At 40.1% G+C, this 24,809-nt stretch overlaps 1 protein-coding gene across 1 annotated transcript in view; it reads right to left on the bottom strand.

The window, feature by feature from the left end:
• ak5 (adenylate kinase 5) overlaps positions 1-24,809 on the bottom strand; it is a 118,855-nt gene that overhangs the window by 6,300 nt on the left and 87,746 nt on the right. Inside the window, exons 12-13 of the mRNA XM_085141446.1 lie at positions 2,581-2,697; positions 2,024-2,218 (exon numbers count right to left, since the gene is read on the bottom strand). Coding sequence (XP_084997572.1) covers positions 2,024-2,218; positions 2,581-2,697 — 312 coding nt within the window. The remainder of the gene's footprint in view (positions 1-2,023; positions 2,219-2,580; positions 2,698-24,809) is intronic.

Genomic DNA, 24,809 nt, shown 5'->3' with positions numbered 1-24,809 from the left:
TACACCATCTTCAGCTATTTTTAGTTAAAACATTTCTGCATTTTTATTGGGAAGCAGTGAGCGGTCGGACAAAATCTTGTTCTTCCACTCGATGACCCTTTCAGCTGTTGGTGTTTTGAGACATTTGAGTAGAAACTTGAATATTATTTATTTACTATTTAAAGCATGCAGACTGCAAACACACATTTTCCACACAGGATTATAAGACTTAGCTGCAACTGAGTTAGCTTATAGTTTTAGGTCACTTTTTAAAAAACCTTTAAATTTACTTTGACCTGGATGACTGAGAACCTTCACAGACATTTAAATTCACTTATTGTAAATTCTATTGTGCTTTGTTTCTGTTTTCCCAGCTTTCATTATTATTATTTTTTTCTCTTTTTATTTAATATGTATTTTTCTATGTTACGCTGTCTCCTGAGGTTGCAGATTGAGACAGAAGTAAGCTTGTTGATCTCATAGATTTGTTTCCCCTCTGTTGGCCATGAGAAAGAATGCAGGTTTAATGCTGTTTTCACTCCCTCTGTGTTTACCACAGCAGCACGTCTAGTTTGTGTTTTGTGCTGTCTCCCTGTGCTCTCTGTCTCTTTTCTCCTCCCTTTACTCTATTCCTTCACTCTCAACCGGCTGCAGCAGATGGCTGCCCCCCCGAGCCTCGTTCTGGTTTTTCTTTCTGTTCTGTTTTTAGTTCTGGTCTTTGTTACCGTCTCTGTTTCCTGCAGTTCTACCTTGGGACACTGCAATGGACGGATTGAGATTATCCTGCTGCAGTTTTATGCTGGTTTCAGATGAGTCTTAGATTTCTTGGCACAGAAGGATGACTTTGTGGATCTTGTCTCACATCTATTCCGTAAAACAAAATCAGCACCAACTGGAAGATGGATGCAGATTTGTGCAGGGGGTCTAGGGCTCCTTCTCCAGGAAATTTTGAAGCAAATAACTTAAACCCTGTTTACCTTTGTGATGGAAATTTTTGGAATAAAAACAAACAAAAATGGTGATTCAGAATTGCCCTGCCGTTTTCTTATTTATCCCTTTGGATCTTTTATGTTTTTACTCGGGAAGGCAAATGAGCATGTTCCAAAAATGGCACCACCACCCCTGATACCTACCCCTAGGAACTGGCAGAATAATTAAAACATAACGGCCTCAGTGCACGCATAAAATGGATATCTTTGTAAAGACAAAGTCAAACACTTCAGAGGAGAGAGGGCAAACTATTCACACAATCCCTTCTTTTATTTAATGTTTTTTAACCACAATTTAAAAATAACTAAATTAAAGTAAACATGAACGAATTAGTGCACAAAACACAGAATAAATTATATTATAAGACGCAAAAACCTTCAGTAAACATGAAGGTTGGAAAGCCTGTTTAGATAATGTAGTCCACATCTAATGGTTTGGTTCTGTTTCCAGCATCATTAATACAGCACCCAATACATTTCAGTATAAAATTCAATACTCTGGGATGGCACCGTTAAAACTAAGCACATTAATATGCTATTCACATATAAATAATTTTGAATTATAATGCATAATAATACAAACCACTGTTACTTCTGACTAATGCAGTCTTTTGATCTAAGACAGGCTTCTCTCTGGTGAACTATGTTTTCCTTTGTTTTCCTCCTCTAAGATCATAGAGGCTGGCACGCTTGTATTTTAAAAACAATCCTCATAATTATTATTTATCCAGCATGTCAAATCTGAGCTGGTTGTATTGAATAATACAGTAAAGTTGCAAACTCCAGTCATGCAGGACAGTTAGACTCACATATGTGAGATAATGAAGTGATTATTGGGAACTTTTCAGCTGCTTTTCTGTGAGTGAGAACATCCCGGCAAACGATTTCCTTTTAAAGATAAAAGAGCGCTGGGAGATGTTTGAAGGACACCTAAGTGTAAATGGATTTCCAGCCTAGACGAAGTGGATTTAAACTGGATTTGTTCCTTTAAGGAAAGTAAGCCTCCATATGGAATTGAACCTCTAACCCTTACAGAGTTTGCTTCCTAATCTTACCGTGTGCAGAAGCCTCTTGTGTTCGTAGTGAGCTGCCACCGCCTGGGTGTCGCTGCAGAAGCTCTCCACCCTCCTGTGCAGGACGCTCTCTCTGTCTGGGGCGGCTTGGAAGCCGGATCTCCCACGACACTGCAGGCGATTGGACATGGTGTCGGCTGAGCAGTTCAGCAGGAGCACGGCACTGGGTTCCCCCATCTGACACACACAACGGGTGCAGTTAGAAGTTAAAAGCAGGAACTTCCCTTTAACTACATTCGTCTGCAGGCCGGCCTTCATCCTGAATGATCCGCAGTCCACATTTCTATGTGCATTCATTCTGATCATTTCTTTCCTATTTTCAAATCTTGTTTTCATACCCCCTTTGTACTCGTATGTTAGCGCTGAATCAGACTTAATTAGCATTCGTCACAGTGACGTGCGACTCTTGTGATTCCTTCACTTTGCTCAGACCGAACTTTTTTGTGCATACACCACGACTCACGGCTGACTTTCCCCCTTCTTTTATTCATGCTTCTGACCACATCCCGCTGTCTACTCCATCAGCTTTGTGCTCTGACCTTCGCTTCGTACTCCTCCGCCTGTCTCAGGTCTCTGGGGAAGCCGCTGATCACGAGACCTTTTCCCTGCCGTACTGACGACACCACCGCGTCACACAGAAGCTCCAGCAGTGTGTCCTGCAGATAGCACGCACACAAACACAAACGCAAAGAATGATTTACCGTTTATTAATGATTAATATATAACCAGAAACAGCCATATATATATATAGTCCCTGCAATTTTATAACTCAGTATATTGAAGTATAATGTGCAGTACACATCTCCAGGGCATCCCGAAATGATATGAAAGGGCTCATATTTTATTAATGAATCAATTGTTTACTTTATGAAATGTTAGAAAATTGTAAAATAAATGTTCCAAGAGCCTCTGTTTTTTTTTCTTTTTGTTTAAATAAATCCACCAAATTCAATAAAGAAGAGAAAAAAAAATGCAAATCTTACTTTTCAGATGCTAAATCTAAAGCCATGTTTGACACAAACATGATGCAAAATGATGAGATATTGCTATTATTTGTTAAAATATTCTTTGGCACACATTAAAAGAAACTGCTACATGGATGAGGAGTGGTAGATGTGACACATGGGAAAAACTGGGTGCAGATATATATGAAATATGGAAAAATAAAAAGGCTTCATCAGGAGCTGCTTGTTTTCCCCCCTACCAGCCCCTTTGTGGGTTAATCAGCCATGTATGAATGCAGGCCTGATTACAATAAGAGTAATATGATTCAAGAATACACACTGTCCCTGTGGCGCCGCTCCCTGGCCACTGGTGCCAATATGCAGGGCACTGACCAAATAACAGAAATCAAAAAATACAATCTAAAAATGACAGCAGAGCCGAACCAACACATGTCAAAATATAAGAAAAAATTATATTTAGGGAGGAGGAATGGTTTGTATTTGATTCTGCAGATACACGTCCATTTAATCACCTCTGTTAAAAGTGTTAGCATAAAACATAAGGCCACTCTTTTTAGAATAGGTAGCTGTCTATTGTTCAGACTCCATCCCTGAGAATCGATTTTGTTCTTTTTAAACGTTCACTTAAAAGTTGGATATGTAACTGAACACCTTTCCAAACACCACAAAAATGGAATTTCCATGTTACTAATAGGGCTGCCACAATTAGTCGACTAGTCACGATTACCTCGACTATTAAAATCGTCGACGACTAATTTAATAGTCGACGCGTCGTTTGAAGCTTTGTAAGATCCCAAAAGACGCAGGAATAAGTAGTAGGATTTAAGAGTGTAATAACGGACTGAAACAGGAGATGGCAGCACTGCATGTACAAGGATGCCAGCTGCCGTTAAACCCCGAAGAAGAAGAAGAAGTAGAAGAAGCTGTGTCCCACAATTCATAGCGCAGCACAGCTCAGTTTCCAACAATGTTAGCAGCTAGTTAGTTTTAATATTACTCTTATTATTCTTTCTGGGTCACAAAATAAACATCTAACATATTTTCAGGCGAGAATGTAGCTGTGTAAACCTCAAATATCTGCTCAGTTTATCAAGACACCACATATTTTCAAAAGCGCTCTGAAGACTCCGAAGGCTTTTCAGAGACGTCTGTTAGCCACCAGCTAGATAGTTAGCCAGGGTTTAAGGCTCACTAGAGCCGGTGAGAACACCGGACTCCCGGCAAATCGTTTTCAAACCCACCACCGTCTTTTGCTACTCACGTTAAACATATATAAGTCACTTAGATAATTATAGTGATATTATTTGGCTTTTTTTTAGTATTTTATTTGTTCCTGAGTAAATCGGTTTGGCTGAGATTAAAGTTATAGTTTTTACACAGCTGAATAAACATCAAGCAGACAACTGATTATCAGAAGTGTGAGATGCTCGAGAATATACTCCGGTGTCCCGTTATATTTTAGATAGCAAGGAGCAGACGGCTGAGTTTATTAAACTCCATCGAAACAATTTGCAAATGTCATTAAAATTTAATAAACTATCATCTTGTCTTTATTTTTAGTTAACGCATACCTTAAAACACTTAAAGCTGTAAGCTAATGATAGTTATATAAGAGCAGATGCATGCTGGTGCAATAAGCTGTACATTTTATGTCCAATGGATGCATGATCTGATTAGTCGACTAATCGCAAAAATAATCGGTGACTAGTCGACTATCGAAATAATCGTTTGTGGCAGCCCTAGTTACTAATGCAAATTAATTGAAAGGAATTTCATGGATGGTTAGCAAAACCACAGATTTCTTTTCAAACCTAAATCTTAACTTGAAAGTTAACTAAAAGACTCAATTTCATATAAATCATAGAATAATATTATATACAAGGTCTGATTTATTATTGGGTCTCACATTATAAGTACTGTGTCTCAGTAAAAGTATATATTATAAGTTCAAGCTATGTGTTGAATTTGGAGCTAGGACAGCAGGCAAGACTCATGTGATGCAAGACTGAGCTGCCAGTCACTTCTTTATAATCTGTGTCTAAGGAGTCAGACTTTCTGGTGATTTTCTAAAATAAATAATCTTGATCAACGGTTTTCCAGGCTTTCAAAGTTTCTTTGGACATTGGTTCCTTTTTTTCCTTTACTCATTTTCAGACTAGTCTTTGTCCATCCATCCATCTGGATGCAAGATCTTTAACTATCCCAGCTGGCATTAGATAGAGGCAGGCCACAGCCTGGAATTGCCAGCTGTTGCAGGGCTAACACAGGGAGACAGACAATAATTCTCACCTATACCAATTTTGAGCAGGGGTGTCCAACTCCAGGCCTCAGGGGCCGGTGTCCTGCAGGTTTTAGATGTGTCCTTGATCCAACACAGCAGATTCAAATGGCTAAATTACCTCCTCAACATGTCTTGAAGTTCTCTAGAGGCCTGGTAATGAACTAATCATTTGATTCAGGTGTGTTGACCCAGAGTGAGATCTAAAACCTGCAGGACACCTTCCCTCGAGGCCTGGAGTTGCCCACACCTGCTCTACTCTCTATACCAGGGGTATCCAACTCCAGTCCTCGAGAGCTACTGTACTGCAGCTTTTAGATGCATCACTACTCCAACACAGCTGAATCAGATGGTTGGATTACCTCTTCAATATGCCATCAAGTTTGGCAAAGGCCTGGTGTGTCGGAACAAGGACTCGTCTAAAAGCTGCAGGACAATAGTTCTTGAGGACTGGAATCGGACACCCCTGCTTTATACCCACAGCGGCTGAGTGGGTTGTATACCAAATTGGAGGTCCATGACTTGATCTCCAGCTCCTCCAGCCTGCACGTTGAAGTATCCTTGCCAACCAATTGTGCCGCTTGTTCGAGAAAGCGGTTAGACTTTGTGTACAAGGTAGAAAGGTGCTGTATATACTAGTCCATTTACCATATGTGCAAAACACCGTGATGACTCTTCATGGTTTGGGGCGATCTTGTAAAACTGATGAAATTATGAATGTAGAAAAGTACCATCGCATTTTGATCCAATAATGCAACACCATCTGGAAAGCATCTGGTTGGCAATGACTGAATGTTTCAGCATGACAATGATCTCAAAAACTCACTCCCGGGGCAGTGAAAGCATACCTGGATATACACAAAGGAAAACTATCGCAGACCTCAACACAGCCTGGACCTCAACTTGAAGTAGTGTGGGATTGTCTTCATTGAGAACGGAACAAAAGTCAGCCAATATCCAAAGAAGAGCTTTGATGTTCTTCAAGAACCCTGGAGAAGTATTCCTGAAGACTTAAACTTTCAGGAAAGTGTTCCTAAGAGGCTATGCTGAGGACTAAAGGTGGTCGTACCAAATATGGACTTTCAAGCTTGTTACAGTATTTTGCCTTATATCATGCATTTACATGCATGTTTGCAAATGTTTTAATATACCTCTACACCTACTTCTCTCTTTTTTTAACCAAATATTAAAGAAAGGGAGGTGGCTCAAGACTTTTGACTATTCAATGTAATATAAATCAAACAGGCCCTCTTCAGTGAGCTGCTGGTGTTAGCTTAGGCTGTAGCATTGTTATCATGCTGTTTCAGGAAGACTTTGTGGAAGAAATAAGACTGTATTGTTGCTTCTTTCACTGGAGACGCTTCTGCTGGCTGTTCATCATATTAGTTTCAGCCACTTCAATCTTGAAGTCAAATTAGCTTGGAGCTAAATTAGTGCAACACGTCCCAGTAGCCCGTCTCTGACATGCAGTATCACCGCATCCCTTCATAAAAGGTAAGTGTTTGTTGCATCTTCACTCTGTTCAGTAGGTGATTGCAGGGGTTTATTGTTCTTCAGCGAGTGCTAGTGGTTATTCTACTAGGCTTTGCTGTCAGTCTTGCTGTAGAAGCTTATTAGTTCTGAGGCTACGTGATTAGTTTGTCTGTTTATTAGCAGGGCTGTTGAAGAAGTAATTGATGGCTTTTACTAGATGTGAGGCTTGGCCCAACTTAGAAGGGCATCATGGAAGAATTGTTCGCCACTGTGAGATGTCTTGGTGTTCAGAAACTCCAGCTAGCCTTCTGGATCAATTCATGCTTGGTGTGGAGGGAATTTTCACTTTGTTAGAGGGCCTGGGAGTGACGAGTGAAAAACTTTACTATAACTTCATTGTTGCTCAGAGTATTTTGGACTCACCAATTCATCTATTTTAGGAAAGCTGTCATAGATAAAAGAAATGGTATAAGGAAATGAAGGCATTAAAAAGTGTTCCTGCATAAAATATCATGTGGGGTCTTAAATTTCTCTTTTTAAAAACATAGTGGTTACAACTCTCTCCTTTTATTCCCTAATAGCTCGGTCCCTTCAGGATAATATTATTAATTGCGGTTCTTTCTCAGTTCAGACTTGGGTCTCTGCTAAAGAGTTATGTTGTATATTGGCCTCAGGCACATTTTTCTATGATTATTTCAGTGTGTTATTGGTCTTTTTCTCTCTACCCAATTCATAGTCAGATAAGCACTGGTGATATCATTCGAGGTTGGTTCATGGAACAACATTATCCATATCATGGATGGAGAGAGTGATGGATTGTAACATGGTGAAGTTAAAGTATAGTTAACTTGACTTTGATGATTGTATTAGATGGATTGTTGTGTTCAAGTGTCTCACCCCACTAGACAGCACATTTTTAGGTACACTTCTTCTTGTTAATGACTGCTCGTTAACATAAAATATCTAACAGTGACTTACATGGCAGCAACTCAGTGCATTTAATCACATAGACATGGTCGAGACAACCTGATAAAGTGATCTGAGCACCAGAATGGGGGAAGAATGAAGATATAAGTGACTGTGTTAGTTACTGGGTTGCAGATGGGCTAATCTGAGCATTTCACTGGCTCACTGCCTTGCTGATATTAGAAGTTAGACGAGAATGGTCAGACTAGTTTGAGCCCATAGGAAGGCAACAGTAACTCAAATAACCACTTGTTAGAAGAGCATCCCTGAAAGACCACATTAGCTCCCTATTTGGATGTTAGGGTCGGAATTTGGCATAAACAACATGAATTGCTTTGTATCAATGATATCAATGGTTCAGGCTGCTGTTCATGGTGTAATACTGTGGGGAATACACTGTAGCTTACTTGAGCATTGTTACTGACCATGTACCCATCTTCTGATGGCTGCTTCAAGCAGGATAATACATCACAAAGTTCAAACCTTTATGCAGTTACCCAATCTCAATCCAAAAAAACACCTTTGGGATGAACACGTGACCATGCATATGCAGCTGACAAACGTTCTGCACCTGTCTGATGCTAAAAACACTGAGAAATGCATTAGCAAGGTGTACCTAATAAAGTGTCCGGTAGTATATATATTGTGTTATATTTATATTTGATTAATGTATTTCACAAACTAGTTACCATTCAATGCACTGCTTAACTCTGCATCACAGATGATGCTACTCTGCTACATGTACTGCAAACAGTACTGAGAGTACTGTAAACAACAGCTCTGGCTCTGTTGTTTACAGTACTCTCAGTACTGTGCAAACAAACCTTTTTTGACACTATTCATGAATTACATGAAGCATTTTGTTATGCTCTATAAAAACAAAAAAACAAGCAAAGCAATTTCATAAATTGAACCTATATATCTGTAATAGGACAATATTGTCCAATTTAAAAGCTATGAATGTTCCTAATCACCCAATCCAATAGCATCACAAACTGAAGCCTATAAAACAACCATAATACCTAATCAACTGTTATAACATCTGTAGAGGAATTTCTTTCACTAAGGTATTAATCACATTATTTCATTGTTTTAACATGTCTGACACTCATACTTAAGACAAATGGTAGGGGGTGTAGCAAAGATGTTGGGGGGAAAACAGGAACTCCAGAGGACCAGTCTTTTGTCTCTTGAGGACTCTGGGAAGTAGCAAGAGAGTGTGAACCTTAAGGTGTGAAACAGCTGTGTACTGCCTTTTGTTCCTGGAGAAGGTATTTAACTGAGAGGTTGACTTTGGCTCAGAGAGACTCTGCTGACCGTCGGTCCCGCGGCCATGGGGCTCCACAAGCTTGGTTGTATGTTCTTTGTGTGTGCTTGGAAATAAAAGAATGTTAGCTACCGCTCACCGCTCGTCTGCAGGCTTTATTTAAGTGGAAAACTTCCACAACAAAATGGCGCTGCGAGCAGGGTGGTCCGTGTGGTCGCTGAACAACGGTTCCGTGGACGGGCTGATCACCCCTGAGGGAAAAGGTACCTTTGTCCTACCAGCTGTTGAAGCAAAGGAAATGGAGGAGTCACGGAGCCGTGTGTTTCAGTCACCACCGAGATCATCGATTTTGAGGGGACTTCTGCAGATGGGTGAGTTGTAGCTAACTTTGTATACAGTTATGAGGAGTTTTTTGTCTGGCCGAGGGGGGGAACGCTGGCCGACCCTGGAGTTCGAGTCTCCGGGAGGAAAAACCTGGTGGTTTGAGGCCCCAGGCTTGTGTTGGGTACGGCTCATCACAAGGACATTGGCTCGAGCACGTTGTTGGGGAGAAGCCGGCCCAGACCTGTGTTCGGTCGACGTACGTCACAGGGACAGCAACTCGGGTACACTGTCGGGATCCATTTCCGTGTACTATAGTGCACGGAGTGGCGGTGTTCGTTCCTTGGTCCGTAGAAGGCAAGGGCCTCACGGGGGATGCCTCGTGTAGTAAAATGGGATCTAGATCCAGTAGATCGGCAGACGTTCCACCAGGCGGCCAGAGACAAAACTCAATACGTGACTGTGGTAAGAATTGAGTAAATGTGTGGTGTGTAAGATTGCAGAGAATGGTTGTGTGGGAAACGTTGATGTGTGTGTAAAAACAGTGAGAAACGGGGTTACAAAATGTTGAAATGGGGAACAAAGAAAAAAAAGAAAAAAAGAGAGGAGTGTAGAAATGTGTGTAACAGTTGTTTCCAACTAGAGGGAGAAGGTGGTACTGCAGGCCACCAGCTCCCCTAGGGTGGACACACACGAAATTTTTTTTTTTAGCAGAATTGTTGATAAAATAAGCAAATAGGAAGAGGGTTTGGTGTTTTTCAACGTAGAACAACTACAATCTCTCTGGGTTTTTAAGAAAAGGGAATTCAGAACCAGAGAGGGGAGAGGTGTTGTTTTAAGCAATGAGAAGAATGATCAAAATGTCTCAGTGTGTCACTTGCAGGTGAAGAACAGACCTGGATCAATTTTCCACGTGCAGCAGTCGGAAGAAAATTATAGGTTAACACCATTAGAAACACTCAAGCCAAGTTTTGGCTGAATTGTTTTACAGCTTAACTTCCACGTGTTTGTCACCCTGAGAACACAAGCTCCAAGAATCTCTCCCTGAAGACAAGAAATGCAGTTCCAGAACAACGAGATGGATCTCGAGAGCTCACAGCAGCATCCTGAGCAGTGAAGAAAAGGTCCAGCAGCAGCAGCTGTGCAAGACAGCGACAGCAAGGAGAAAAATGGCATCATCATGACTGGATGGATGGATGTGCATTTCCAACGAGCTGCACCTTCACTGTGTGTGAATGGACTTTTGAAAAGACTGCTTGAGTTGGACATTTGCCACTTTCGGCGCAAAAATGGCAAAATGAGACCGTGGAAAACAGGACAAAGCTGAAAGACAACTGACTCTCACTGGACTGCTGCAAGGGGGAGAGATGAGATGAGACCACAGTCAAAGGAGAAGGGGACAACATGGAGGAATGCTGTTGTAGTGTGGGAATAAAATTTGGGTTTAGGAAAACTGGGAAGGAAAAAACGACTGCCTTGCGTGGAGAATTGAAAAGTGTCTGGAGCACCGCAAAAAGGAGAGGTACACAAAAATTACACAAACAGAAAATGCATTAATCCTACTAACACAAACACACATGCAATGAAGCTCATGAAGACCAAATAGCATTTTAAGCATGCATTTCTGTTACCATCATCTTGTCCGGTTCACTTAGTGGGTTAAGAAGTGATACATAGACTAGTGAACTAGTATTATTTTTGGGGAAGGATGATTGAATCAGCGGTGAACAGAATGCTGCGGGAGGGTCAGATGAGTGGGGACTAATAGATTATTGAGTTTCTGGTTTCTGATGTGTGAGGGAGGTCTTATCATGACACACATCTGGGTACATGGGGAAAACAAAAACTCATTTTCTAATAGAATATTGCTGTTGTGTGAGGTGTGTGACTGGTGGATGAAAGTTTTGGGGATTTACTGATGCATTTTCTTTTGGTACCACTTTGAACCTGCCAATTAGTTTTTTTTTTTTTTTTATCATTCTAAGGGAGTATGCTTAGACAACTTCTAAACTAGGCCTTCATATTTTTTGATTTTTAACAGTGCACTGAGATTCTTGTTTGGCAATTTTCTCTTTTTCAAGCAGGCCTGCAAGATCGGAATCGAAAGCGCTATACAACATGTTGATCAATCGCAAGTGAGCTTCTCCAAAATTAAAATGGGCTCGGGAGAAAGCCACTTATTTGGGACAATCAGAAAACAAGTCCCTGGCAAAAAGGATTCAGCGAGGTAATCCAGTCTAAATTCTTTCTTTTTCTTTTTTTGAACTGACGTCATTGCTGGCAGTAGAAACTTATTGCGACACAAGAGGTTCTGCTATCAGCAATAAACACGGGGATTGACTGGACTGACAAAAACTTGACTGACTTGACACCAATATGCAAGATTGCACCTCCACCCAGAGAGACAAAGGGTGGATGTATATATGTATGTTTCTTTGTTACAGGAGCAGAAAGGTGACAGCAACATCCTGGGTTGCATGGGCTTTTGAGCCGTGCTGACTTAACCTTTTAATTGCCACTTTCTGTGTCTTTGTGAATTTACCAGGGGTGTGTTATTCATGACCTTGTATTGTTTACAGTGCAGAGGTCACTGTGAGAAAGTGTGCATACAGACGCGCTGTGCTAACATCTACATCACTTTTTCCACAGCAGAGGGCTAATCATATGATCTAATCACATGATTTACAGCAGGACACACCACTGGCTAATGTTTTTTCTTACGACAGGGCCTGGAGTAAAGCTACTCTAGGGGAGAAGCCCTGAGAATTTTTAAGAGACAATGCACAACTTTATTGTGTATGTCTAATGGTGATAAGCTAACATAGGGCAAAAGAGGGTTTTTTCCGGGGAAGTTTTCATTTTTAAATTGCAGGAACCGTGACATGAGGGATATGGAAGGATTGACTGAGGCGCAGATGCAAACTATGACTAGGAGACAACACTTCAAGTGGACCAGTGAGAAGCAGGGACCATCTGCAGGACAACAGACAAACGACAGTGGGCTTCCAAAGGATTGTCATGAGGAGATTTTGAACAGCAAAATCTTAAAATAAAATGAAAGAGTTTCGACGTTGACGCTGAGGAAGACAACTAAGGTGTACGACGTGCTCTGCCTTAAATCTACAGCTGCGTTGGAACAGAAATCGAGGGATGGAGAGAGCGTGCCAAGCTCCAAAAGTGACAGCGCAAGGAAGATCAGCGTTGGAATTATGACTCTGTAAATGGCACAGACACCAGGAGCCATAACTGTGACAGAGACTGACCACCTAATGCTGTTTCACTTTGCCATGCAAAGTACTTTGACACTCTGGAGAAGACCTTTCCTCTGTATCATTGTTGTTTCCATTTGCATGTGAGAGCTTAGATTGTGGGGAAGATTAAAGATGAACAAAGGGTGGTGGGAGAACAGTGAAGTGAGGATACACAGTGTGAAACTCCTTTAAGTGTACAATAATGTTGATGTAATATGCAGAATGTCAGGAAAGAAATTCTGGTTTTAATGTGATTCTTGATTTTAGAATCAAAGGGTGGGATTGTAGAGGAATTTCTTTCACTAAGGTATTAATCACATTATTTCATTGTTTTAACATGTCTGACACTCATACTTAAGACAAATGGTAGGGGGTGTAGTCAGGATGTTGGGGAAACAGGAACTCCAGAGGACCAGTCTTTTGTCTCTTGAGGACTCTGGGAAGTAGCAAGAGAGTGTGAACCTTAAGGTGTGAAACAGCTGTGTACTGCCTTTTGTTCCTGGAGAAGGTATTTAACTGAGAGGTTGACTTTGGCTCAGAGAGACTCTGCTGACCGTCGGTCCCGCGGCCATGGGGCTCCACAAGCTTGGTTGTATGTTCTTTGTGTGTGCTTGGAAATAAAAGAATGTTAGCTACCGCTCACCGCTCGTCTGCAGGCTTTATTTAAGTGGAAAACTTCCACAACACATCGATAAAGTGAAAATTTATTCCAGCAATTGATACTATCATATATCCTCCACATTACAGGTAATGGGTCAGCAGAGGATGGTGTAAGTGGCTTGTACATGTGAATTTAATACTTCTTCAAAGACATTTACCCTTCTGTTATTGTGCGATATCTGTCATCATTTCACTTAATGTTCATTAGTTGGGATAGATGAAAAACATTCATCAAATAGGCTGATCTAGGCAGTTAACCTGTGTTAATGTTTTAAAGGCTTTTTTGCCATAAGAGGAGGAAATAGCTAAGTGTGCTAACAGCTCTGCATTTGTTAATGATTTTAAAATTATTCTCACTGTTTTTCACCATCTCACTATACTGAAAAACCACCCAGAACTATTGATTTCAAGTTAAAACCTCCTCTTCGCCCAGATAACATTCTGCCATCAAAGGTCAGCTGCCAGATGCTCCCGTCAATAACTGTCCGAGCATCAGGATTAACATTTCGTTACCAAAAAATTAAGTCTTTGGGAGAGATAAGACTGACGTTGTTTGTTTTCTTTAACTTTTTCCTGATTTGGTGATCTTAAGGCTTCTTGAGAAAAACTTACAGGAAGGAAGAGGGTAGGACAGGAGATGGTAGCTGTAGTTTATGTCTTCAGATGACACGACATTGACAGCAGCAAGATATGCTCCACTAGGTATTCATGCAACCCTGAGCTGCCCACAGATGCAACAAATCACGAGCAGCAGCAACATCCACATGAAAACAAGCGCTCCTCCACTTCTGGTAGTTTAACACAATGAATAAGAGGTAGTTTTTCAGCTGAGTTAATTTTCTTTCTGCATGTTTATGTGAGTTTTTGCAGTGTTATATCAAAATGAAAAATGAATCCCTGTTTTAATAATCAGTGGATTTTCCTCGAATTCAGCTTCTATAAATATAAAATAGGAGCTGAAAAGTGCAATCAATGGCCAGCAGGGGATCACTCTCCCCGAGTCTTGTTGTATGGAAGTGTTATGGCCCCTGGTCTTGGAAGAAGAGAGCCAGCCTTCCTTCAAGTAGATTTGGGTGTGGCAACCCCCACAGACGATTAGCTGGCTGGTAACCCGTGGTTACCTCCAGGGAAAGTCTATTGGACCAATCAGTGACTGATTGGTCACACCTGTGTCTTTAAAAGGCTGACGAACATTCATTCAGGGGCTGCTGCTTTGCACTGAGTGTGCAGCCTGCCCCGTCTATGAGCCTTGTTTGCAAGACCTTATCTAAACTGTGCATTTAAAAAGTGCATGCCTGAGCGTGTAGTTTTATTTAAATGAACAGAAAATGACCACTCTTACATCTGCTGCTGTTGTTGCTGATGAGTATGTGCTTGCCCATAAATCATCATTCATTGTCAGTGAGAAGCCACGTGTTAGCTCTGTGCAACAGCCCCACATGGCTAAAGCGTCTGGTTCGAAGGAAAATCGTCAGTGTTTTTATAGTCACAAACCTGGACATGTCATCGCTGACTGTTTTAGCCCTAACCTGTGCATAATCAGGTAAAGATGCTGACATTTCACTCTCCGATTCTGTGCTGATGTCCTAATTTTCCAAGGAGGGTAATGTGCAAACTGAAGAAAACAATGTTCTGCCCGATCCATTATTGAAGAACGCACCGCTTCAACTGACCAGCAAACACTTGTCCTTAGCCCAACAAGCTGACGAAACATTATGAAATTGTTTCAATTGTGTGGTAAGTGCTGATCAAGCCAGTAAAGAACAACAAGCCTGTTTTGTAGAACAGGACATCTTAATGCGTCAGTGGTCTCCTCAGGTGCGGAAAGTGCAGACTGGAGTAAAGTTAAACAGATTATTATGCCAACCATAAATAGACATAAGGTCCTGTCTCTTTCCCATGAAAGTCTAGACATTTGGGTATCACAAAAACATACCAGCTTTTGTTAAAGCATTTCTTTTGGCCTAGTATGAAACGTGATGTTTCAAAGTTTTGTCACAGTTGTCATGTGTGCTAGATTGCTGGTAAACCAAATCTGGTGATGCCCCACTGTGTCCTATTCCTGTAGCGGATTAGCCATTTGTCCATGTCATAGTGCAGCAGTCCCCAACCTTTTTTGTGCCACGGACCGGTTTATGCCCGACAATATTTTCACGGACCGGCCTTTAAGGTGTCGCGGATTATTACAACTAAATAAAACTAGTACCGGTACCGAAAAAAAAGATTTATTCATAACACACGTGAAAAGACCCAGGAAAACCGAGTTAATGATAAAAACGATAACAAAATAACGCTGAAAACCGATAAAAACCCTGAAAACCATACATTTCACATCTGAGCCTCAACTCTGGCGGCCCGGTACCAAACAACTCATGGACCGGTGGTTGGGGACCGCTGTCATAGTGGACTGTGTTGGACCACTACCTAGAACAAAGTCAGGAAATCAACATCTGCTCACCGTCATGTGTGCTGCTACATGTTTTCCTGAGGCCATTCCATTACATAAAATTACAGCAAGGTCAGTTGTTACAGTGCTAAAAAAGTTCTTGTCTGTGTTTGGCCTGCTGACGGTCATACAAACTGACCAAGGTTCAAACTTCCAGTCAGATGTGTTTAAAAAGGGTAGCTAAATCCCTGAATATTAAACATGTTGTGTCCTCTGCTTACCATCCAGAGTCCCAAGGTGCATTGGAACGATGGCATTAGACCCTAAAGCCAATGCTACACAAGTACTGCCTAGAGGCTGAAAGGAGTGGGGATGAGGGGATGCTCGTGAAGTTGTTCAGGAGTTACTCTGTTTTAGTCCAGCTGAACTAGTATTTGGCCACACGCCTCGTGGGCCACTTAAAGCTATGAAAGAGGAATTTTTGATTCCTGAAGAGCTCCAAAACAAGTGTGACAAAGTATGTGCAAAGCTTTTGTGAGCGTTTGAGTCAGGCCAACGCTCTGGCTAAAAAGCATCTCGCTGTTTCACAGCAGAACATGAGGCTTTTATAGAGGTACTTATACTTGCTAATGATCAGTTAATCAACTGCATTTGATTAGCAGCACCTGGCTGATACTTGCTCTCTTAAATCCTATAGAAGCTGCGAGGATGTACTTCATTTTTTCACAGCACTGCATAGGGTTCTATGAAAACTTTCTTTTTTTACATGACCATGGAAAGCTTGAAAATAACTCCTCAAATAGACTGCTGGAATAAGATGGTGAGACCTGATATTAGACTTTGGTATTTCACAGAAAAATACATGTTCTGTGTTTCCAGGCAACAGTACAGTAACACTTTACCAAGGCAAACTCTCCCTGTGTCGTCACTCACCATTGCACCACGTACGACAGCGTTTTATCTCACTTTGAGATAAAACTCCAGTGTGGGTGATTTTGTGTTACAACGGCTTTTTGTAATGTTTTCGGTTGTAAACCTGGAGAGGTGCACTTCAGTAATCCCAGTGTGGGATTATTCATCCAGCTTTAAATCACCATTTCTCTCTCTCTCTCATAAGTCTCTCACATGGCATTAAAAAAGCATTTCACAGTGCTCATGTTGGAGAACACATGGGACATGACCTTAATGTGCAGTAAGAAGCTTAGACAGCAGAGCTTTGCTTGAAAGCCATTGGGTTTCTCCACCGAGTAGACAGAAAGTTAAAGTAAATCTGTGCGTGGGTGTCTTTATATGGCATTTTAATCTTGGCTGAAAAGCCTCAGTGTTTCTGATTCTTTGGAGTTTGTGATTTTCTGTTGTTTTTGTTCTTTTTCAGGGGGCAGAAAATGATAAAAATAGCACAAGGAAGTCCATTGCAATCAGCAAAAACAGACCTTGCCGGTTACTTTTCATAGACTATAGATAGGCATAGACTGCCCCCCCCCCCTTTTATCCACTGGAAAAACTATTGTTATAATTTCTTTCCAAAAATGTGTCCCTACTTGCCAGATATTCAGCAGTCATCAATAGAAAGTTTTCTAAGGGCTATTTATTTAGCAGAAAACAGTGAAAATTCAAGCAAAATCCTATTCATCTCCATTGATCCTAGACCCGAAACAGTTAGTCAGAGACAGATGTTTTTGTTTTTTTTCCTCCCACGTCGGAAATCAATAGACAGTCTCAAAGCTCTTGTTTACTTTCTGCTACCTCCGGGTCCAGCTCCTTTCTCACACTGTGTCATTTCCTGCTGTTCTCATTACTAGAGCTGCTCGAACAAGAAAAGCACTTTACTTTTTGTGGTGGCAATTACAGGGAAACCAGAAAATACTGGCGACTCCTGAAAAGAGTCAGTTATTGTATAAGCAGAGATTTTCTGTAGGTCAAAACTTTCTCTGAGAGGATGATGATAATTCAATTCACGTCAATAATATTCTCTTGCTTTAGGCAATTATGTTCATTTTGGATCAGTAGGAGGGCAGGTTTTGGTTAAATCAGTAGTATATTTGCAATGAATTCTTCTTAATACAGCAAAAATGTCTTCACATAATAGAACTTCAGAACTACGTCTTGTAACCATGAAGGCTTGTTTTTAAGTTAAGCTTTAATCAGTTGTGGAAATCTTTAAGGGCCGGTTTTCTGTGTGACTGCAGTTTCACAGAACTATCTTTTCTGAAATGTAATTATGTAGTTTGATACAATGGTTTTCTGCTTACTGTATAAAATGTCTGAAAACTAACTAATATGTGTGCAATAATTTAGTGCCGAAAATGATGTATTTCTCCATTGTAATAGTTGAAAACCCAAGTTTTCTGTTTGTAATCCCAAACTCAATGGACCAACTAACCAACCCGCCAACTTATCAACCAACCAACCAACCCACCAAGCAACCAAATGAACTGTATAACCCACCAAGCAAGCAACCAATAAGTTTTACAATGTCAGATTATTTGTTATTTTAGTATAAAAATCTAAAACCCCGGCAGTAGAGCACTACTACTTCTTCTTCTTTTGATTTCCCTTCAAAACTCGAATTGAGGCTGATTAGTTTATACTCATTAAAAATGAGTTTTGGTTTTATTTCTGGAAAGGGGTCAGTAATTTCAGCTGGCCTGTGATATTTTCATAATTGCAAGGAGTAAAGTGCACATGTACTGGGCTATTTTCATCGACGAGAACAACCCATCAAGCCCCAGGCTACGTCTTTTATTTCCATTTCCAAACTCAGCGAGTAACAGCTACAAAGCTGTAAGGCCAAAGTGAACAACATTGGACTCTAAGGATACGGGATGTTTTAGAGTATTTTGAAGCAAAATAAAGTCTCCTTGTCCTTTAGGCCAGAATGAGTCTAAAGAACTCCAAGGGAACATTAATACTTGAGCTTAATAGAAATTGTGAATTAGAAGGTAAATCACAGCCTTGTAGCGAAGAATATTTGGCTTTGATGTTATTTAATTTTGAGCTGAAGCCAAAGAAATTATTATTATTTTTTAAAATCATAATAGTAGCAGGTGGCCCAATCCAGGTACAGAGACCTCCAGGGTGTTGATGGGTTAAATGCACATTTAGTACTCAGATGTGTTTCATCAACATAGATTTATTTTGATCTATATGAGCCTCCTGACTTTATGATGATCCATGACACAGGTTGGGACATTGTTTGAAGTTTATCACATGTGAACTCATCAGTGAGTTTCTGAGGGGTCTATGTCTGGGTAGAGTGTGCAGGACACAGGACAACCACTTGCAAGCTGGGTGTTCACAGGACTATTACCTGTGCTTTTCTCAAAATTGGTGCAATCAGACATCAGATGGGCTTTACACTAGGGAGCTGGCAGATTAAAGTGCATGTCTGAAAATGGCTACAGTGTAGTTCAGTCACTAATTGCATTTGTTTTTAACAGTTTGTGACAATAGTGGGGCTCTACAGCACAGATGGATAAGATCTAACTGGATTTGGATGCACAACCTTTCATGGGATTTCTTTCAGTTGAGAAAAAAATAGAATCATGCAGACCGTTTTCTTCAGACGATTAATTAACAGGCTGTGTTTGAAGGCTGTGGTGACATAAACGTAAACACCAGAGCTCAGTAATTCCTCCATGGACAGATTAAGGTTGAAAATCCTCCACTGTGTGTTTTGACAAACTGCGAGAAGACACCAGTTTACCAGGCGGAGTGAAAGGACACGCTTCAGCAATACATTCCAGTCAATATTTGTGACTCACTCTGATCAAAAGCACACGCAAGTTGAACGTACGTATGTGAGTGAGTGAGCGAGAATGTGAAATGTCACAGACTTGCAGCGCAGTTCAATTAAAAGGTTTTCTGACAACCACCAGCTTATTACTGATCATTAATTATGACCAGCAGCAAAATGCATCACGGCTCATAATCTGCAGCTGTAATGAGGGATGTGGATGCTGGAAATTAAGCCTGTATGTTAAAGCTATTTGTCACTTCTACCTGCTACTTTTGTAATGTGATTTAAGTCTCATATGTTGTTGTTCGTCCGTTAGCTTAGACTCTGTTTCAGAGAAGACAGTAGTCATGAAAGACCAGGAGCTTCTGTGAAATTCAGGGGGGGAAAAAACAAAACAAAACAAAAAAACACTGAAGACTTCTCATGTGGCCTTTTTTAACCTTTTGATGTTTTCTGTCTCTCTCTCTCTCTTTTTTGCATATCTTGCTCTTTGTGGTGAACGCCGCTCGCTTTCCTGTTTAAGACAACTTTTCAATTTGTCAGCATTCTACCGACATATGGCGTAATCGCCGCCAGGCTATGTGCTGTTGGCAAAAGAGTTAGGCTAAGTATTAACTGACTAAAAACTTTCATCCTACACAACGATTGGGAAAGTGTGGTTTCCAGCTCTGGAGGTACTGCAGGTGGGCCATGAAGTTGTTTAAAAGGGAGACATCAAAGATTTTTAGCTCAAAATTGCCATTTAAATATTAATATAAAAGAAGCAAGCAAAGCCACGGGATGCAAAAAGTATTCATTAGTCTTTCATTTCTGACCTGTTTTCAGTCTGTACATGTTTTATATCTCCTCTGTAAAAGGTTAAATGAACTAAATTAGCAGTTAAGGCTGTTGTTTTTAACAATCAAAAGGAATCAGTGAAAAACATCATCAATAGGTCTAATTAAGGGCTTAAGCTGGCTGCAGAATACTTTCTGATACCATAAACATACTCTCTGGAATTTGGAAATAATTATGAATGATGATGGGTGCATTTCCTCACATTAGAATAATTGTACTTCTATTTGTGTAACATGTATTTTTCTGTTAGCTGTAGGAAATGTTTAAAAAAACAAAACCCTGAACAGTTATTGCACAGAATCACCTTTTCTGTATTTAGACAACGAGGCATCTTGTTCCCCATGGTTAATCTTATGAAATAACAATTTGTGTACACACACAGAAGAAACATAAACCATGCCAGGCTGAAATGATTAATTAAAGAGGAGTATTTTTACATGACTCAAAACGTGCATCGAGTGGCGCTTAATCACTTCCTCAATCCTCTGTGGATAATCTACATGAGTGCCTCGCTCGAAAGAGAAGATACCATCACATCCTTCCCACAGCTGTCACAGATGTATAAGCAACTACAGCAGCTTAAGAAGCAGCTGTGAGACCTGATTTATATTTAGACTACTTCTCTCCTATAGATCTGAGTTAACTTCAGCAGTTTCATTATCTAAACCATCGTGTTATCCTTTAGATCTTTTCCCTACTTGGCTGAATAAGGATTAACACTTCCAATGTTGAGTGTTTCCAGCACCTTGTTGAATATATGACACAAAGGATTGCACACAAAGTTGTGCAGGCAGAAAAACTCAGTACTAGCAAGGCGTATGTAAAAATTGGCTGCAGAGTGTATCTGTTATAATGGCACCCAGAACACATCCTCTGCTCTCAGCTGAAAAAGTCCTCTTGCTGGGTTGTGAGGGCACATCAACTGAATTAAAACGTTCTGCACTGCTTCTAGCACATGCATGAATATGAGTATTTTAGAGTTTCTTACTGGGGAAAAGAACAGCATCACAAATGCTGTATATATTATTGAAAGAAACGTACTATTTCTAATAAAGTTTTATTTGGATTTGCCGCTTTAATATCTGTGCAACCACTCGATTTGTTTTAAAGAATATTATGTGCCTTGTACTGTATTATCTGCCTTGAGGACCTGTAAATAAAATATGGGCTTAGATCATCTGTCACTCTTTTGGGCTACATTTCTGAGAGTCTAGAAAATAGAATCTGAAAAGAGCCCCTTTTAAAAACAATGCTAGAAAAATATAGTACAAAGTACACTATGGTGCCAAAAGTATTCGCTCATCTACCTTCTCACACGATTGAACTTGAGTTCTTAATCCATAGGGTTTAATATGATGTTGGGTCACCCTTAACAGCTATGACAGCTTCAACTCCTCTGGCAAGGCTTTCCAAAAGGTTTAGAAGTGTATTTATGGAAATTTTTGACTGTTGTTCCAGAAGCACATTTGTGAGGTCAGACACTGATGATGGACGAGAAGGCCTAGCCACTCTAATTCATCCCAAAGGTGTTTTGTGCGGTTGGGGTCAGGACTCTGTGCAGGCCAGTCAAGTTCTTCCACACCAAACTCACTCATCTATGTCAATGTGGACCTTGTTTGTGCACAATCAATGTTGGAACAGGAAAAGAGGAATCCTCAAACAGTTACCACAAAGTTAGGAGCATGAAAATGTCCAAAATGTTTTGGTATGTGGAAGAATTAAGAGTTCCTTCCAATGGAACTAAGGGGCTGAGCCCAACTCCTGAATAACAACCCCACATCATATACAGAAGAAAATGTTACTTTGAACTTAAAAAATTATTCTAATTTGTTACAGATAAATTTATTAGTTTCACTCAGAGTATAATTTTGATTTGATTTAAAATAAATCAAAAATATTTATTTTTCCAGAATCATAAATGCACATTGGGAATTTTTTTTTTTTTAAAAAAAGGTTATTTCAAAGACCAGAAACCTTTTTTCACTTTGGTACAACTTGATTATTTTTTTTTACATGGCAGAACATACACAAACGTTTCTCTGTACTTTTGCTACAGTTATATTATGTTGTTGGATATGTTGTATTATTTATATTATGGTTCTTTTATCTGGAAAACCAATAGTTCAGCGGGGACCTGACAACACTGTCACCATCACAAAGTTTCTCTCTGAGGCACTTTTATCTGAGACCGTATCATCTGATGTCGTTTTATCTGAGACCATGTTGTTGTTTTTTTTCTTAGACCTTTTAATCTGATGCCATTTAGTCAGAAGTGTTCTGAGTTTTTAAATGAAACGGGATGCTTTTTTTGTTCACGATCTGATGTCTGACGACATTTTCCTGAGATTTGCGGATGTACACATGGGGGTCTGTAATGACTCGCTCTACAGAAAGCTGGTAACCACGCACATTATGTGCCTCAGCATCTGCTGACCCTGCTGTGTGATTTTACGTGGCCTACCTCTTTGTGGCTGAGTTGCTGTTGTTCCTAATCACTTCCTCTTAGTCGTAATGCCACTAACAGCTGACCGTAGAATATTTATTAGTGAGAAAATTCCACAACTGGACTTGCTGCACAGGAGGCATCCTATCACGGTACCACGCTGGAATTCATTGAACTCCTGTGAGCGATTTCTTTCACAAATATTTGTAGAAGCAGTCTGCCTGCCTAGGGACCAGGGTTTTAATAGTTTTGCAATTTTCATTAGTTTTTATTTTTATTTAGTTTTGACTTCAGATTTTCAATTTTATATCAGTTTTAATTAGTTTTTACCAATTGTTTGCTAGTTTAGTTTTTATTTTTTTGAAAATCCTTAGTTTCAGTTTAGTTTTGATTAGTTTCAGTTATAGTTTTAGTTGTGTTTGCAATAATTAAGTGTAACAAAATCCCAGTTTCATCATATCAGTCATTCTCTTCTGCTTATCCTTGGGTATGTTGCTATTCCAGCTACCATACCCTGCACCGGTCGCCTGTCTGTCGCAGGGCTAACACGCAGAGACAGACAACTCACATTCCCACCTATGGGTTCTTTAAATAAATAAATAAATAAATAAATAAATAAATAAATAAAAGTTAGATGAACAACCATTGATACCAGGCAACTATAAAATGTATATCTTGGCCCCAATGAGACTATTAACTCTTGCAGCACCGGGTGTTCGTAATTTTGGTTCAAGTGAATTGATAAACTTTTTGAAAGCAATTGACTCACACAGTTATGTAGATATCCCCGTCCTGTTGTCTCGGGATGCATCACGCTGCCTTGCCTGAGGTTAGCTTCTGTTTTCTGGGGATGAGGGTTGGGCATGCTCCCTTACCTTCTCAAGGTAAGCTAGGTTAGCCTTCTTGTGTGAGCTTTTCAAGTGCACTTTAAGGTTTGTGGGATTTTTTTTCCCTTTAGAAATGTCCCTCATAATTTGTCTCTTTCCACTACAAGACACTTGCTTTATCCAAAACAGTCATATTCAAAGTAATCCCAAATTGGACTCTGGTGCTTTCTCCCGACTTTTCCTGACATTATTCTGCGCGAGGACGGAGCAGCGACACAGACGACTCGACTAACGTGCTGCCACCTGCTGGCATAATTAGACAGCAAGAAAAAAAATCTGTAAACTAAACTTCATTTCACCCTTGACTCTTGTATGACCCGCACACATCAACGAAAACTAAACACATTTTTGCTATAAATTCAGTTAATTTTAGTTAGTTTTGTGAACACTCATTATAGTTTTAGTTAGTTTTCCTTTTTTTGTTTTTATTTTTATTTCCGTTAACGAAAATGTTTTTTCACTTCTAGTTTTCGTTATTTCGTTAGTTTTCGTTAACGATAATAACCTTGCTAGGGACTTGATTTTTTATACACCTGTGGCCACGGAAGTGATTAGAACACCTGAATTCAATTATTTGGACGTGTGAGTGATTACGTTTGGCAATATAATGCATCTGGCCCTGAATACCTTTGGGCATTCTGGGCATAGAAAGTGTTGAGTTACTCTGGGTGGGGTCCACAATCACACATAATAAAACATCCCTCGATACTATCAGTATTGTTTGAGTGCCTGCATTTCTTTTAGAAACTAACAACAGACTATCCAGTGCCTACATGAATAATACCTGAGGTTGTCTCTCTGTCCTAGTTAGTGTGTTTTTCAGTACATAATTTACCATGTCTGCACAGCCTGTCAGTGAGTTTCTGTTTCCATCTCTGAAACAAGGTCAGACAGACGTTTCACCATTATGAAATCTCCAATAAAGCCCCCCCCCCCTTTTTTTAGTGCTTTTCAATATAAAAAGTTAACATTAGTCCTCCCTTTTCTGTTTATTTAATTATACCTTCTGCAGGAAAAACATGTTACATAATGCATGAGTATTTTCTCAGCCTGAAAGCTGCGGTGTAGTCAAGTAACTGCAAGTACATTTTTAGTATTTTCTAGATAAACTACTTCACTCCCAGGCTTTATAAAATGATCATCTATACAGCCGTGTTGTCAGATAATTATTTTTTGGATATGCTTTTTGCTCGGTGCTTATTCCTGTCAGAGGCCGACACTTGTCCTCTAACAGTCTACCTGTCAGTCAAAAAGTGTGGTTAGTGGTTGTCTGACATCTTTGACTGTCACTTCTG

This window comes from Neolamprologus multifasciatus, chromosome 18 (assembly GCF_963576455.1).
Source record: "Neolamprologus multifasciatus chromosome 18, fNeoMul1.2, whole genome shotgun sequence".
Lineage (NCBI taxonomy): Eukaryota > Metazoa > Chordata > Actinopteri > Cichliformes > Cichlidae > Neolamprologus > Neolamprologus multifasciatus.
This window is presented reverse-complemented; position numbering and strand designations above follow the sequence as displayed.